Source organism: Primulina tabacum, chromosome 11, assembly GCF_025594145.1.
Source record: "Primulina tabacum isolate GXHZ01 chromosome 11, ASM2559414v2, whole genome shotgun sequence".
NCBI classification, from domain to species: Eukaryota; Viridiplantae; Streptophyta; class Magnoliopsida; order Lamiales; family Gesneriaceae; genus Primulina; species Primulina tabacum.
This window is the reverse complement of record NC_134560.1, coordinates 3,106,659-3,123,345: the sequence shown is the minus strand read 5'-3', so window position 1 is coordinate 3,123,345 and position 16,687 is coordinate 3,106,659. Positions and strand designations below refer to the sequence as shown.

General features: G+C 35.8%; 2 protein-coding genes across 2 annotated transcripts; both read right to left on the bottom strand.

Annotated features, from left to right (window-relative positions):
* Nucleotides 1-720: 720 nt before the first annotated feature.
* LOC142519082 (uncharacterized) lies at nucleotides 721-10,440 on the bottom strand. The gene is made up of 6 exons (XM_075621985.1): nucleotides 8,742-10,440; nucleotides 6,573-6,713; nucleotides 4,623-6,387; nucleotides 2,917-3,176; nucleotides 2,036-2,841; nucleotides 721-1,961 (listed from the first exon to the last, which is right to left on the bottom strand). Exons 1-6 carry the CDS (start codon nucleotides 9,999-10,001, stop codon nucleotides 866-868), a joined length of 5,328 nt encoding a protein of 1,775 aa, XP_075478100.1. The 5' UTR covers nucleotides 10,002-10,440; the 3' UTR covers nucleotides 721-865.
* Nucleotides 10,441-13,661: 3,221 nt separating this feature from the next.
* Nucleotides 13,662-16,687, bottom strand: LOC142519336 (putative aminotransferase TAT2). Its single transcript, XM_075622318.1, has 7 exons — nucleotides 16,221-16,687; nucleotides 15,091-15,430; nucleotides 14,775-14,993; nucleotides 14,584-14,643; nucleotides 14,274-14,429; nucleotides 14,072-14,165; nucleotides 13,662-13,917 (listed from the first exon to the last, which is right to left on the bottom strand). Exons 1-7 carry the CDS (start codon nucleotides 16,478-16,480, stop codon nucleotides 13,790-13,792), a joined length of 1,257 nt encoding a protein of 418 aa, XP_075478433.1. The 5' UTR covers nucleotides 16,481-16,687; the 3' UTR covers nucleotides 13,662-13,789.

The window sequence follows — 16,687 nt, the reverse complement described above, 5'->3', positions numbered from 1 at the left end:
ACGACGTCAAGCTATAGTCATCAATGCTATATTATTCAAGTGTGTGTGTGTGTGTGGTATCAAGAATTTCTCGTAATTGGTAGCAAATACAACATGGAACGTAAAAGATTTCATAAACACATTACACTTTTTTTTACTTTTGGGATTAAGAACGTTAACCTTTTGCTGATTTTGTCTCGTTATTGACATTAAGTGAGGAATAATACATTATACATCCACTTTTTTTAAAAAAAATTTTGATAGGTTATTAAAGGACGTGGATGATATGAGCGATAAAAATTTATAGATATTCAATTTCATAAATTTTTTAGGAGGATTTCCATATTATTATTGTTCACAAAATTGCTTCCAAAAAAAATTAGATAGTGTAGTTGGGAAAACTTGAAATTGAGGGGGTCAATCGACACTATTATATATGGCTCCATCCATGTTTCATTGCAAAAGTAGTTGGAATCGATGTTTTCAAAATCGGGCCGGATCGATCGGTTGGACCGAGAACCAGGCACATGTTCCATCCGGACATCGACCACAAACCGTTTTCTCAGTCAATCCGCAAACTAAGTGGCTCATGAATTGACTACTCGAAGTTTGCATGCCAAAAAAAACTTGGTGTTTTTGAATGTGGTCCCTAGACTCATATGTAGCGTTGTAACAAATGATTTGGTGTGTGTGTGTGTACATTATATTAATATATTCCGAACCTTTTGCGCATTTAAACCATTGTACAATAATATAATTTCTCCATTCTTTTGTTAAAGCGTATGCATTTACATCCTTGGAGTTCCATTCTACTTATGTTTCCGCAAGTCTTATCAAAATTTGCGAAAACCAATGTGTACTGAAGCCATAGGCGACATGACATGAATCAAAAGGCTTCTTGCTTGCTCGTTACCAACCACTCTATCAGGAAACAAAGACATAATTGCTCAAATTTACAATGATATGAAGCATCTATACCTTCATCTAAACTAACCAGCACGCCGTCCCTAAACACGAAGCTAAAATTTAGCCCAGATGAAATCCGAGAATGATCTGTTCTAGCTACTTTCTCAGTCTTTGCATGACAACCACAGTTCATCATCAATTTTCGTTCCAAGCTTTTACATTCAGGAAGAAGTGTTTCCCTGCATTTGTTACACTGGAGTTGTTTCTCATACTTGGTGTCTGGTGTTCTACCAGCACACGATAATTCACCCTTAGATAGCTTGCTCAGTGTTAAGTGCAGATTAGCAGATAACGTGGAAAGAAAATCATGAACATCCTCCAAAGCCGTATCACTTCCTTTTTGTTGCCATTCGATGTTTATATTTTTCAGCAATAGATTCTGGAGGTTGACAATGCAGTCAGGACAACATTGGTAAAAGCACGTGACAGAACCATTGGTGAAATAGGTATGCTTCAAAGACGTATCTTTGTATAAGATATGAACTTTAGTCGATGACAGATCACTAGCCAGGTTAGTGGCATTTGCAGAAGAAAACTCAAAACCATGCTTTTCACCGGATTCACATTGACCATCTACAAGGATATGACAGCGATTCTCTGCAAAACCATTGGAAAGTTCGAACGATTCAGCAGTCCCTCCAAATTCTGTCTCATCTCTGGCAATTTCAGCCTCTGGACACTCTAAATTAATATCATTTGGTGGCAAACTGCTTTCATAATGGGAAGGATGATCCAGGACAACTTGCTGGGGAGGAACTTTTCTGAAATCCTCCACTCCATCAACAGCATTTAACAGATCATCATTAACTCTAGCTGTATCAGCAGGTCCACCTTCTGTAGCAGTAACGTCCTGCAGACTTTCTTCAAGTAGTTTTGGTCCATGCATGATTCTGTCACAAACTTCTAGACCAAAGCCATCACCTTGAGAAGTACCATGCTTGCAGACATCATCACTATCCAAGGATCCCGCGCAAACTTTGGCGGTTGCCGCTGAAACACAAGGATCCACCTCCAAACTGGAAATAAGACCATTTCTTAGAAGACGAGGACTGAAATAATCACAGCAAACAGAGAAATATAGAAGCATTACCTGCGTATGGCATATGCCCAACTGAAAATCATGTCTTCGAGATAAGCAACCTGTGATAGGAGACGAATAAACTGGGTTCTGTCTTTTCCAGCTTTAACTTTATCATCAATTCTTTCAACAAGAATTTCTAGAACTTTCCGAACATCATAGCAGACTTCCCTGAGAGAGGTGTATTCACCTCTATATGCTGATAAACCAATAGCAACAAGTCCTCTAATTAAACCAGATTCTTTACTTCTGATATTGCTGGAACCAGAGGCAGCCACTGCCTTCTCCGTCGAATTGATTGGACGAAGAATGCAAGAATTGAAGGGCCAGTTTTTCCATGGTCCATTCATGTTGGCATGAGGACCTTCTTTCAGCTTGGATGTGACCCAACAAAGTTCAGCAAAATGAGGATAGCATAAAATCTGATAGCCTACAAGTGAGATTGCTAACAGCAAGCTTGATTTTCCTTTAATACTTGTATTTGTCAATGGAACTGGACTGAGGGACTGGACCGGACCGAATTTACCATCACAAGCTCTATCCACAACACTGTCAACCATATCATAAGTTTTCTCATCCAATGAGTTCCTACGAGAGTGATATCTACCATAAATTGAGACAAGGAAGTGCTGCACCATATCCTTTGACAATCTGGCAACAAATGTATTAACCGCCTTATCATGATCAAACATCCCGTCAAGCTGCACAGAGAAATGCGGCACCTTATGGTCCAGAGGACCCAAGATACTTGCAACATCACTCATAAAAAACAGCCTAACTCTATGAGGCAATAATGATAGTGGCAATTCCGACGTGGCCTGTCAAACGGAAAATGTGCTATGAGAATTCTTAATGCACAATTGACAATGCAGAGAAAAGCAAAAAGAACATACCAGAATTATCAAGGATGTATTTACACACACAGATTCCACCTGCTTGATGAATAAGGTCCAAAGATATGAGACTTTAACAGGACACACGTCACGTTCCATGTCGATTTCACTTTTCCCCTCCGAAGATGAATTTTCAGGGGATCGAGGTTCCATTGAAGATAAATCATAGTTGCCTTCTCTGGCTTCATTACACAAATCGATAGCCCACAAATTGATTCTTGGCATATATATCATACACAAATTTGTACCAGCGCATCTCACTGACATGATAAACAATGAAAGTGATCATATTCTTCGACTAAAATTTTTAAAAAAGAAAAATCATAACAATCATATATCACTATCAACTATTTCAAGTAGCACTTCCTCGGTATGATATATATAAAATAACGATTGCTTCCTCAAGATGAAAATGGGAAACCTGAGTTAAACTTTTCATATAAATATTTGAAAATCAAAAGCTGGTGTTATGAACTAGATTCTGGTTACCATGTCTTGTATCAGCACTTGGGTAAATGAATGGATAGGGTAATGTAAGTTTCCTATCCAAAAAAAACAAAAGAATGGATAGGGTAATGAGAAACAAAAAAATAACAAGAAAGGACAAATGCAATTCACTATACAAAGAGTTGTATAGAGAAAAGAGGAGGCGATGCAAATAATATCTATGGAAAAGGGAAAAAAAACTCAAATTTGAACCCAACAAGTTCCTGCTTCTGAAAAATTGTACCCCGAGACCAAAATAATAGGGGAACTGTTCCGGGTTTGGGTTGAGGGATAGTGGGCTGGGTCCAAATAGGGTAGTTAAAGAAATAGCATATAAAAAGAGGGGGATGCCAAAATGGATTTTCTTTGATACCTAACAGTTTCATTTAATTTAAATTAAATGACTTTCTAGTTTAGTTAATTAAATTAAAATTTCTTTTATAATTGGTGTTTTGAGTTTGTATCAGGAAATTACTCAGTGGAGTAGAGATAGGCCAGATATGTACTTAAATTTCACACAAACAACGTCAGATTCATAGATTACATTAGCCATTAAGCAAACAAAATATCATCTCAATGCAATGTCACAGTATTCTTCTTCCATTCCTGCGGTCAAATATCAACAGTCCAAATATAGAAACATGAAGGGGCCTTGACTATTTTAATTCCCACACTAAAAAAATATTAATTATTAAAATATAAAATGTCATGAGCATGGCAGATGCATCTTTATATGTGCATAAATTCATTGGCAATGACTGCATACAAAACATCAAGAAACGAAAAAACTTACAATGACGAAATCCAATAACCACTCAAATCTTAACAGATTCAAGATACTTGAATATTTTACCAAATCCTCATACTTCTACATGCAACTGGGTATAAATAATAAAACTTTAAAATAAACCAACTAAAGCAACTTTGTTTATTCAAAGCAGGTTCTGGATACCTAGCACAACCAGTTGCAGTCCATGCTATTACTAACCGAGGAACGACTCATTCTAAGCTTGCAAAAACCTCACATGATATGCATCCTGAAATTAATTTATAAACTGCAATTTCAGAAGCATATATTGTGCTGTATAGAAGACAAAACAGAGGTTTCAGAAAGATAGCTTGCAGGACATAAATGCCAGCATGGTTGATAAAGTTAGCAGTTTTCCTGCTATGCTGCAAATAATTGAATTTTAGTGGTTGGAATGGAAAATTAGACATACTCAGTATTCGTGTCAACCCATGGACCATGTCTCCATGACCTTCTTGAGAGATACTAGGCAAGTCCACTTTCCAAATATCAACATTGCCAACAAAACAGTGAAGGAGACAAGATGCAAGATGCCTCTGGCCAGATCTCGGATTTCCAGAAATCAGCATGTGAAATCCGGATTTATTGTATGTTGTGTAAGACATATTTCTTCGAAGCACAGTGTGAGAACCAACGTTCTGAAGGTCGGGAGGGTAAAATGCACTATAAGTCTCATTAGTATCGTCCTCTGTAACATCAGAACTGTAAATCGTATTTTCTCCGACCAGAACATTTGCAAGGGATAAATTTTTCATAATCTCATCTATTACATCCACTTCTTGAAGCAAATCATCGACATGTGACCACCAATTATCGCCCTGCACTCTCCGCCTGTCCAAAGCAGAAACAATCACATTTTTAACCAATGTAGAAGCCTTGTTGAGAGGCAGCGGCAACCAGATGTGTTCATCTAGATTCAGGAGAACTAGCAATCTCGTCAGTGGTTGCAGAAGACAAGGAGCTAGATGGATGTCCAGGGGTGAAGAAACCACATTGTTTACAACAGTTCCACCTTCTCTTTGAGAACATGGAGGTGGTGCGCACGAAAAAGCTTGCAACCAATCTCTCTCCTCGACCAAAATGGAAGGAATGGGAGGAAACTTACCCTGAGATGCACTAGTTTCAGCAGCTGAGAGAACCTCTTGCAAGGGGAAGCTCCTCTTTAAAGCAACTATAGCAGCTTGCGTACAAAGAGCCTGCAGATCAGCACCAGCAAATCCCACAGTTTGCTTTGCTACCCACTTCAGCAATGATCCACCAATTGGCTTCGGCCAATTCCGAGTGTGCAAAGACAGAATAGCTTCTCTGTCCTTCATCAAAGGCAGTGGGAAATAAATCTCTCTATCAAATCTTCCAGGCCTCCTTAAGGCAGGATCAACTGCTTCGGGACGATTAGTAGCTCCAATTACAATAACTGAACCTCGGCACATTAAGCCATCCATCAAGGCCAACAGAGTGGATACAACCGAACTATGTGTTTGATCTTGCCGTTTAGAGCGGCAAGGGGCTAAACCATCTATCTCGTCGAAAAAAATTATAGAAGGTTGAGATTTCTCAGCTACTTGAAACAAAAGTCTTAGCTGACGCTCAGCATCACCAACATATTTTCCAAGACAGTCTGCACCTTTGCGTGCAAAATACGCAATCCTTTTGTCCCCTTGAGCACAGGAACCAACCAGTGCACGCACAACTAATGTCTTACCTGTTCCAGGATATCCATGCAACAGAACTCCCCTTGGAGGTGTAAGACCTAGATTTTTAAAATACTCTGGGTATAACAGTGGTAAAATGACAACCTCTTTCATGCACTGGACGACATGCTGCAGCCCAGCAACAGATTCCCAACCCTGAAATTGGGTCTCTCTTTTTTCAAAGTTGTTACCTCCAATGTAAACAGGTGCCATTCTCCGTAAATCTCGATGAAGCCTCTTGCTTTCTCGTTTCAGAAACTCTTCATCCTCCCCACAGTTCTCTAACCACTTTTCTTCCACTTCAATATCCTTTCGATGTGCATCATTTGACATTTTTCGCACTTCCAACCTCATTTTTTTCGCCTTCATTTTGTTCAACCTACGTTCATTCTGTATTCCATGAGGTTGAAAGAGATGCCGATGATCAGTGCAGGCTATGAGAAACTTGCGATGGTCAAAGATGCAACCTTTGGCTCGTGCACATGGCTAAAAAAATTAAGCAATCAACCATATTATAAATTAGAGCAAATCATTAAAGAAACAACAAAGCATCCAACATAAAATAGGGAAAAAATTAAATAAGCAAAGAATGAAGACAGAAAGAGTGATAAAGAAATTCAATATGGTAATAAACCTGGGGGAGCAAAGTATACTAGATATGAGACACTCACAAGGTGGTAGGTTTTAGGACATCGATCAACACGACACCCTATTGTAGCTCCAGGTCTCTTACAGCGATTGCATTTCAGCATCCTTCCCCGGTAAAGGGCAGCCCTAACATTTTTCAGGCAGCCCAAACCAGCAAAATAAACCTGAAAACAAAAGTCAAGAGTAGCTGCACAAAATTAAGTCTCGGCGTGAAGAAACAAAATCTAGCACTTTAACAAAAGAAATCAAAAGCCAAATATGTTCAGTGTGCATCTTCTAAAACATAAAAAAAATCAGAGACCCAAAATTGTAGTTAGTTAGCACAAAAACCATCATTAAGCAACACTTGAGACGATTTAATGCAAAGTCCCAACAAATTTGGATAGATTCACACCGAGTACCAAAGCAAAGAGTGAGATGGTTTAAATCAGTGCATGCTCATATTATGGACAATAGACATAAATGCAAAGTTTGCAACAAAGCAGTACATAACACAAGTATCATCATAAACAAACAATTAGGCAGTGACGGCTATTTGCAAAGCTTTTCACTTCTTTCGAACTTCACGTCACTTCACAAGGAAAATCACAGAGTTCAAAAATTATGCAACCACTCTTTTCTCTCCCCACTATTTTTTAGCGATCAGAACAAAATGCTGCACTACATCCCTTGTAACTAAAACACCAGCTTTTAAACATAGTCAAATACTCTGGAAATTCCAAACATGTACCATCCAATTTTTTTTTCCCAAATATCATACATACAATGAAGAGAGCTCTCTCACATAAAGCAGTGTAAATCCAAAAACAAAGCTGAAAAAACAATAATTTAGGAATGAGAGAACATGAACACTAGAACAACACTAATAAAGCAACAAAATGCAGAAAAATATTTGGTTCGGAAAAGTTATTTACTCATAATAATACTGGAAAATACTCAAGTGTGGTACAAGAATGCTAGCAAGCATGAACCCCAAGTAAAAAAATAAATTGAAAAAAAGTAGCACGAGGGAAAAACCAAATCAACCAAAATAAACGAGGTTATGTAGTCCAAATTTCTCATAAAGTACCGCAAAATGATACATCAGGATCTGAGAATTAAGAAACAGAGACTCTTTAACACAGTCCAACATGCTTTTCGATGATTAAAACTTCGTATACGAGCTAGTACTGTCCTTGACTTTTATTATCTATTTGTTGAATGACATTAATACTTATACCTATAGAAGTAAGAACTAATGTGCATCAGTATCTTTTTATTGCAATAAATGAAATCATTAATAAATTTAAATTGTGAAATGAGACACAAAACATCCTTCTGATTAATCTTGCAAATCTGGATGCCTAATCTCAACAAGAAAAGAATACACAACTATTGGTTAAGTTGAATAAAGATTGCCGCATGTACTTGAAAGATATATATGTATATGAAAGAGGAAATGAAAAAACGTATCTTATGAGAACTCCGTAACAATACAAAACCCAAGCCAGTATCAAGGCTCACATGAAACACCAAATGCATCTTAAACAAGAGTAAAAATAAGTAGGCGCGTAAATTTTCTATTGATACCAAGAGAAAAGGTGCTAGGCAGCATAGATATTATTGAAGTCTTGAACATAGCAACTAAAATAAAAACCATAAGAATCCAAAACAGAGAAAACTAGTCCCATTAAATTCCACAGGCATATACAAATTTATTATGAATTACCGTTCCCTTGTGCATGGGAAACTTGTCCTCAATAAATACATCTCAAAAGATAATGGATAGGCAAAAAATCTTCACATGGTTAATTTGTTTAAAGAAAAATTGATCATGAGACATTAAATGATAATACTAACAAAATATTTATTTACAAGAATAACAAGACTATCCACATCACTTTTGTGGTGAGAAAAATAAACCGATAACATAAAAACAGAAATATACACACAAACATAAAACCCCATCTGTTTAATACAGCACACGGCCCTTCTCGTTCCAATGTCCATCTCTGACAGAGGGAAACTTTTTTTCATCATTACTAGCACACTTAAATTTTTTACGTTGACAGTAGGATAGGAGATGGTTACAATAAAAAATAATGTAAAACAATAGAAGGATGAAACTTTAGTTTTAAACTCTGTATCAGAAAAGGTTAACAATGAAAAGAGTGCCCTATTCAATTAATACAAAATTTTAATGCCAAACACACCTCCGGACTCCATACAGCACATTGCTGATGAACCCAAATTCCTGCTATGCCAAAACGATTATTGATAGGACCCAAAAGCCGTCCGAGCCATCCAAATTCATCACCAAATCCATCCCATACATCATAATTATATTCATCTGAAGCAGATGACCCGCTATATGTCTCATTGTCACTGCCCATCCCATCCAGCACAAGTAATTTTGGAGGCTTGCCATCAGTACCTCCCCCGCATAAACCACAGCGTCTCCCTAGTTTAATTCTTGGTTTTCTATCCACGTCATCTAAAGCATTGTCTTTTCTATTTAAGTTTTCATATGTCTCATCGTCTGGAGGTTTATCATGAAATCCATCACCATTTGCTCGGTGACTTGCAGCTTCATCGATGTCTTGTTGTTCAGGAACAATATCACATGCTAGGTTTTTAATCCCCATATTTTCAGCCCTGATCTCAATGTCAACATTGTTGTGACCTTCTCCCAATTCTGATTCCCTTTGAATGGCAGCCACTTCTCTCTCACTCAAACCTGAAGCCAGATTACCATTGTTTGCTCCAATGTCACTTCTGACTTGCAACTTGATTTCCAGGTGTAACCTGTCACCCTCATTCATCCCTTCAAACACCTCATCCCTATTGTATTCTATATCATCCTTTTCAACATCTGCCAAACAGATCTCCAGTTCCTCATTTGCCAAAACATTGGAAGCTTTAATTCGTCCTGGCCTTTTTGACTTGACAACTGTCGATTTTTCATCTATTATATCAACTTTCTTATCATTACATCGAATTTCCATGGCTTCTCTAAATCCATCAAATAGTTTTCTTTTACCTCTCAAAGAAGACTCCCCTCTTGAACTCCCAGAAAAACTTGTCCATTTTCCCTTGAATCTCAATCTTGACCCCCAAGCACCATTCCGTCCATCCAAATTCGGAGAACTAGAGCAAGGTGATTCATACTTCAGCCCGAATTCTCTTCTGACACTTTCAGTACTACTAGCACCACGATCATTAACCTTTTGCCTCTTTTTTGGAGGCCGAGGCGATGAATCCAGTAATACAGGAGCTCTCCGAGCTCTACTGCTCCTTCGGAGTTCCAATTCCTTCTCTACGTCATTAAGCTTATTCAAATCAACATTTTGAACCCCTTGGTGACTCCTATTGTAAGTTTTTTCACAGATTGCGTCCAATCTCTTGTGCTTTTTCTTACCCTTAAACTTGTTCCTAAATTTCTTGTCCTTCCCAATAGACTGCGAAAATCGCATATCAAAGACCTCTTAACACAAAATAAAAAATTACAATATAAACTCCAACCAATCTCCTTTTTCCCTCTCAGCCCCCTATATAATCCACACAACGCGACGCAATATACAGCTCGTACAGGTTGATTCGATATCAATTTATCTTTGTGTTCAAAGTATCCCGGGAAACGAGCAAATAAGATATAATGAGGCAAAGAAGGACTGACCGTCCTATAAATTGATCATGCAGAGGAAAAACCCTAACAGATAAATATTTCAACCCGAAATCTGTTCACACCAAAAATCAGCATCGCAGATTGAGACCAGATTTTCAGAGTACACAGAGATGTTCTCAGTTTTTTCCCATTTTCAATAAGATGCCAACTGTCCATGGGGCTTTTTGGTTGGAGAAAGCTCTAACAGAAGACTTCTGGGCGGAGCTGCATAGAGAGACCAGGGTTCGTAGTCCACAACGAAGCGTGTATATATACATATTTTTGGGGTCTTTTACCCACTCGGATTTTAAGCGCGTGGCTTCAAGCTCCAACATACAGGGAGATACAGATTGGGACCATGAGTCCCGTTTGGTCCGATGGAAAGATTCCGTTAAATACATTATTGTTTTTTCTCAAGTATTCTGGCCGGATTAATATGGGGTCGGATTTTTATTATTTTGGATTTAATATCTCAATAACTCCATGTTTCATCCAATAATATATATATTTTACAAAAACAAAAATTTATAATTTCTTCGAAAAAGTCGTGATTTCAAATATTATAGTTCGAGTTTTATTAAAAACAGAATAATGAATAAATAATGAACCTGGTGAAATTATTTTATGCGTTTAATACTTACATTCTATTGATAATAATTGATTAATGATTTGAACTTGAGAAAAAATATGTTTGTTGAATTAATTAACTGTCTCAGATTGTTTGAGAATTTTCGCTTCTTAATTGTGAAGCAAGTTCTCTTCCGGTTCCCACCTACCCCCAAGGGTTGCGCTTTGGGGTTAAACTGAGGTCGTGGACGGGGTGGTTTATGTTTGTACAATGTGACACGCGCTGATGCTAGAGGGTGAGGTTAGCTGGATGAATTTGATTTCTCGATTTTTAGTGCTATTTTCCCACCTAACGTTGCCGCCAGATTGGATATTTTCATTTATTTGCCTTTTTATTATCACCTCTCTTCTCTTGTGATTCCTTATATATACACGGGGCGGACTTTTCGGGTTTCGGGTTTAGGGGTGGGTATCCGACTTTTTCGGATAGCATTTTTCGTATTAGACCGACCCAATTTTATAGACTGTCTGATTAGTTTGATATCGTTAAATTTAGTTGTGTTCTTGTATAATAGGTATAGGATGTCGTCCATGACACTTTTTAGTTGTTTCAGAGAAATCAGATATGACATATCGAGTATTGCCTTGATATTAGAAGAGTCAACCTCTACTCCGTTCTTATGAAATCAAATCCCCGAAATATACCGGCTGAAACACCGGAATCACATTTCATAGAGTTCATCTTCATCTTATTTGCCCAATTGGGTTCGGGTTTTTTCAAGTCGGATTCACCAGTCACCACCACAAAAGGACCCTAAAAGTTGGCAATATTAACTGGTCCAAAAACTGGCAATATTAATGTTTGTATGTGTGTATATATGCACATGCATGTTGTGAATATGCAGTACATATTTGCCTGGTTTATCTTTCAATCGAGATGAAAAAACATAACTTTGTTTTCTTGTGAATCACTCTGTTTCTGCGAATTCTCATGAGCTTTACTTATTCTGCTTCCCTCTGAATCATTTAGTTTCTGCGAATTCTCACGAGCTTTATTTGTTAGTTAACGAGTGTTTCATCTTCCTTCTTTCTGAAGATCAGATCCCTGAACATTCCCCAAACTTTTTTCCAAAATCTAAAGCGGAATTTTGTTTTGATTTTTAAGATGATAAAAGTTGATTGATTTTTAATCCTTCACTTATCATGTGTTTGGTGTGTATGATGAAGATTGTTATAGGTTCGTTCAGCCCGCACTGTATCAGTATGCATTAATATCCTCTTGTTGATGATTATATAATCCATTGTAGGGAGAAGGGATGATGTTTGATTAATTTAAATTTTCATTTAATATCCTAAAGTTTAAAATAATTATAAATAATTAAATTATTATTGATCATATTTTAACTATTATTATATTATTTTTAACCTTAATATTATAATTGTTATTAACCATTGTTTAATATTCAAATTTGTATTACTATTTTAATTATCACAATAAATGCATATTTATGTTATTATCAAATTTTAATTATTTTTTATAATATTAATCAATTTTTTTGTTGTTTCAGAAATTGAAATTAATGAAAATTTAATAATTAATATGATATTTAATTTTATTTATAATTTTTTAAATAAATTAATTCTATAAATTTTATTTATTTATTCATTCATTTTAAGAATATATTACTAATTAATATATGATGAGGACATTTTAATAATTATAATATAATTAACAAAAATAATTAAGCAAGTTAAAATCATGTCAAACATCATATAATTTATCATAATGTGTTATTTATCATTACTTTTTATTTTATAATCATTCATATTATATATCATTTATTTATCTTATCGTACAAACCAAACGATGCTAAATACTGACCCCTGTTTTTTTTTTTTAAATGTTGATGTTATTTTTTTAATTTTTTCTGCAAGTAAATTTTTTAATACGCTAATAATTATTTGAAAGAATCTTTCGTGCATTAAATAATATATAATGATGACATATACTCAAATAAAATCAATATTACTAATGTTTTTGTTCACACAATTTTGACAAATTAAAGAACATTAAATTATTTACTATTTTTTCTTAATTATACAAAAAAAATATCAATTAAAATGTTGGCTTCATAAACTAATTTGAAACTATTTTCTGAAAAAAAAATATGTCAAATAATATCATTTATGTTGTTTTCATAGTATAACGTCCTTTTAGTAATTAGAACAATAAAAATACTTTATAATATCAAATAAATCAACATCTTTTAAGTTGTTTAATTGAAAGAAGCTTACTCAAAAGCTGTAACAATTTATTTTCAAAACAAAACAATAAATATTATAAAATATCGGAGTTATAAGATGTTTTAAATAAATTTAGTCGATCACTCTCTTAATCTCTTATCCACGTATCCAAAATTTAATGAATCGTGGATTTATTGCAGATTTAGAATTATTTATAAGCTTATAGAGATTAATAAATAGTCATACTAAATATAAATTTGTGGTTGCTTAATTTGTGAGGAGTGTTACACATGCTTAATTTGTGAGGAGTGTTACTCTCTTAATCTCTTATTCTCATATCCTCTCTTTCTTTCTTCGTTATTATTTTTTAAAGCTTTCAGGCCTAGCACATGGAGAGTACACTAGCTCTTTGGCATTCAATTCTTAGATTCTTGTCATATTTATGTTGTCCAGACTAATATAAATAATCTGATTGTAAATTTATATTATAAAATATGTAACACAAAAAATTATATGAAATCGTCTCTCGGCTCATTTGCATGAAACGTATCTCTTATTTTAGATATAAATATGATCGATGTTCTCTCTAAACAATTTGTCAATGGTTTGGAGAGAGCAAAACAGAAGTGTAAAATTATTGACGAAAGCAGTATATAGCCTTCTCTTTTCTTTTTAGTTACATTGGAAATGGCAATTGTAAATATGATCCGTCTAATGTCACAAGTTAAAAAAAATAATAATCTATGGTATATGATAAAAACAGTAATATGAAGGATGTTTCCATCATCAGTATCCATTTTGTATAGAGGAATGGCGTTCACAGAAACGCTTCACCCTCTCCAATGCTTCTTCCAGCGAAGATGGCTCGACCGCGAACGTGACTCGTAGCCAATTTTTGAGACCCACAGTTAACCCTGCAAAAACACAACATGATTATCTCAAGAGTTGCGTACTCAAATTTTGAAGTGTGATGCTTTTAAAAATATGTTCTTCCTGAACAATCTTCGAGTTGTTCAGTATGTCGAAAAATTTGGGATGTGGAAACCAAATTATCCGTTATAAATTTACCTGGAAGAATTATGACAGATTCCTCTTTGGCAAGCTTAAAAGAGAAGTCGAGATCATCGCTAATATCTTTTAGTAGTGAAATATTCAGTTTCACCTACATTATAGAATGAATATACATTAAACAAAGTGATTATCAAAATAATCTGCTACATGTCGAAAATTCGATTTCACTGATAAAAGACTCAAGATGTTGAATACTCACCATAAAAGCCATCGATCCTTCTGGTTTTTGAGGACAACTAAAGCAATGGATCTCTTTAATCTTGTCGTAACAAATATCCGAAGTTTGCTTCAGCATATTTAAAGTTTTCTTGAAGAAAAACTCTTGTGTTTCCTTAATAATTGTTGGCACTGCTGCCTGATACATCAAAAAAGAAGTGGTGATGAGATATAAGGAAAATAATAGAACATCTCGACATAATATGCATGTGCGCATATATGACACACACACACATATTATTCTAAGTTCTTGATCGAAAAACGAAAAATCATCAACACAATGATGCTCTGACCTGTATGAAAGTTGCAGGACCTCCACAAATGTCGCAGTACTTCTTGAGCCGCTCAACAAACTGGAAAGATGAACAAAAAATGGCATGTTTAAGCTATGGTCGAGGAACCTACACTCGAATTTTGGTATTTGCAATGCAAATGTTGCATTTAGAATATAAACATGCATGAACAATAGAGGGGTAAAACAAACCTTAGGGCTCTTTAAAATGCCATCTGGATCATTTGTAACCAACCAACCAAGGCGCCAACCAGGTACTAACCATCTCTTCGAAAGTGATCCAAGAGTAAGAACTGGTGCAATAGATCCAAAAAATCCCATGGGCACAAAAGGATTAGACCCAAAAGCAAGATGCCCATAAACTTCATCAGCAATGACGGCTATTCCAAGCCTCTTTGCAACTTCAGCAATCTATTTTAAATTCATGTGATATTAATAAGGGACCATATAATTTATGAAGTAAAGCATTGAACTCGTACTATGAGTTGATTAAAAAATATGAATGTACCTTCTTAAGCTGTTGATAAGTATATACATTTCCACATGGATTCCCGGGATTTATTATTACCATTGCAACAGTATTGTGATCTGCCAAATCTTCAACTGCATTGAGATCAACTTCCCAGCCCTTCTCAACGAGAAGATCGAAATGACGAATTTCAAGATTTCTAAATGCGGCACAAAGTTCATAAATCGGAAAACATGGTCTTGGAAGCAATATATTAGCACCAGGACGAGTTAATATTGACAGAGCTATTTCGATCGCTTGTGTACAACCTGCCGTGACATAAACATCATCAAGCGATAACTTGTATGGAAGATCACGGGACAAATATTCTGCCAGTGCTCTGTTGGGAATCAGTATAATATAGATCAGAATTGGTAAATATACCCACAGAATCCATATGAGCTACAGAAAAAGATCAATCCATAAGAAAACTATACCACAAACCCAGTCAAACAGACGCTAGCTCGAAAAACATTTAATCGTCCCCTTCGTTTGAGCACCGAAATATTTTTACTCAAGAAGTTCGTGGAAGTTCTTAGTCTCAAGTCTCAACAACACAATACTTCAATTTGTTCTTCCTTATATATCTAAAAGTGAACTCATCTTAATTTATAACATCTTCAAGTTGACAGCAAAAAACAACGAACTTATAAATACAAAACCCCGATATTTCAAAAATATGATAGGAGCGCAATATTCACCAGTTCGACTGAAAATAATATTATAAATTTTGGTGGGTGCAATTAACTTAAAATCCAACTCCCCCTTCTATTTTATTTACTTATCATGCATAAAACTTTCTGATTGTCTCCCGTAATTCAAAGTTCTGGTGCCAGCCACACTCGGAACCTTCTCTGACCAGTAAATAGAAATGCAAATTATAAAATGAAAGATTATAAGTTGTTTGAATAAAAACAAAATTAGAAGTACAAGCAACCACGAAATCCAATCTACAACTAATAAGCTAATCGAACATGTGCACTCCACCAAAAAATAAACTGAAACACATACATCTTGAATGAAATTCCTCAGATACCACCCAAATCAGTGCGAATTCCGAACACAAATATTGAGTGCAAGAGTAGTTTCTTCATCTACGATATCGATTATAACAATACACGAAATTTTACCTTCTGGTTTGAGGAAGGCCCACAGTGGGAGCGTATCCATTGAATTTAGCAGAACGCAGCGATTCCACAACAGCTTCTTGTGCAGATGAAGTTGTGTGAAAACAAGAAAAGGCAGTTGGGTCCCCAATGCCCAAAGAAATCACTTCTTTACCATCTTCATTAGAATCTATGCTGCCCATCAACAAACCCAGAATCCCTTTAATTGTAACATTATGCGGCGCTTCAGTTTCTCGGCACATCCCCCAATTTTGAGCGTCCATCAATGTCGCTTGATTACAAGAACCGGGTTTTAGCTTATATTTGTCGAAGAGCTGATTTTCTGGGTGTTTTTCTTCTTTCTTTCTTTTTTTGTTTGTTTTGAGGTATGTGACTCTAAGGTCACGAGATTATGTGATTTTTTGGTGTTTCGCTGATCTTGCATGGGACGACGAGAGGAGGTTTAAATAAACCCAGCTTTGGGTGCTACC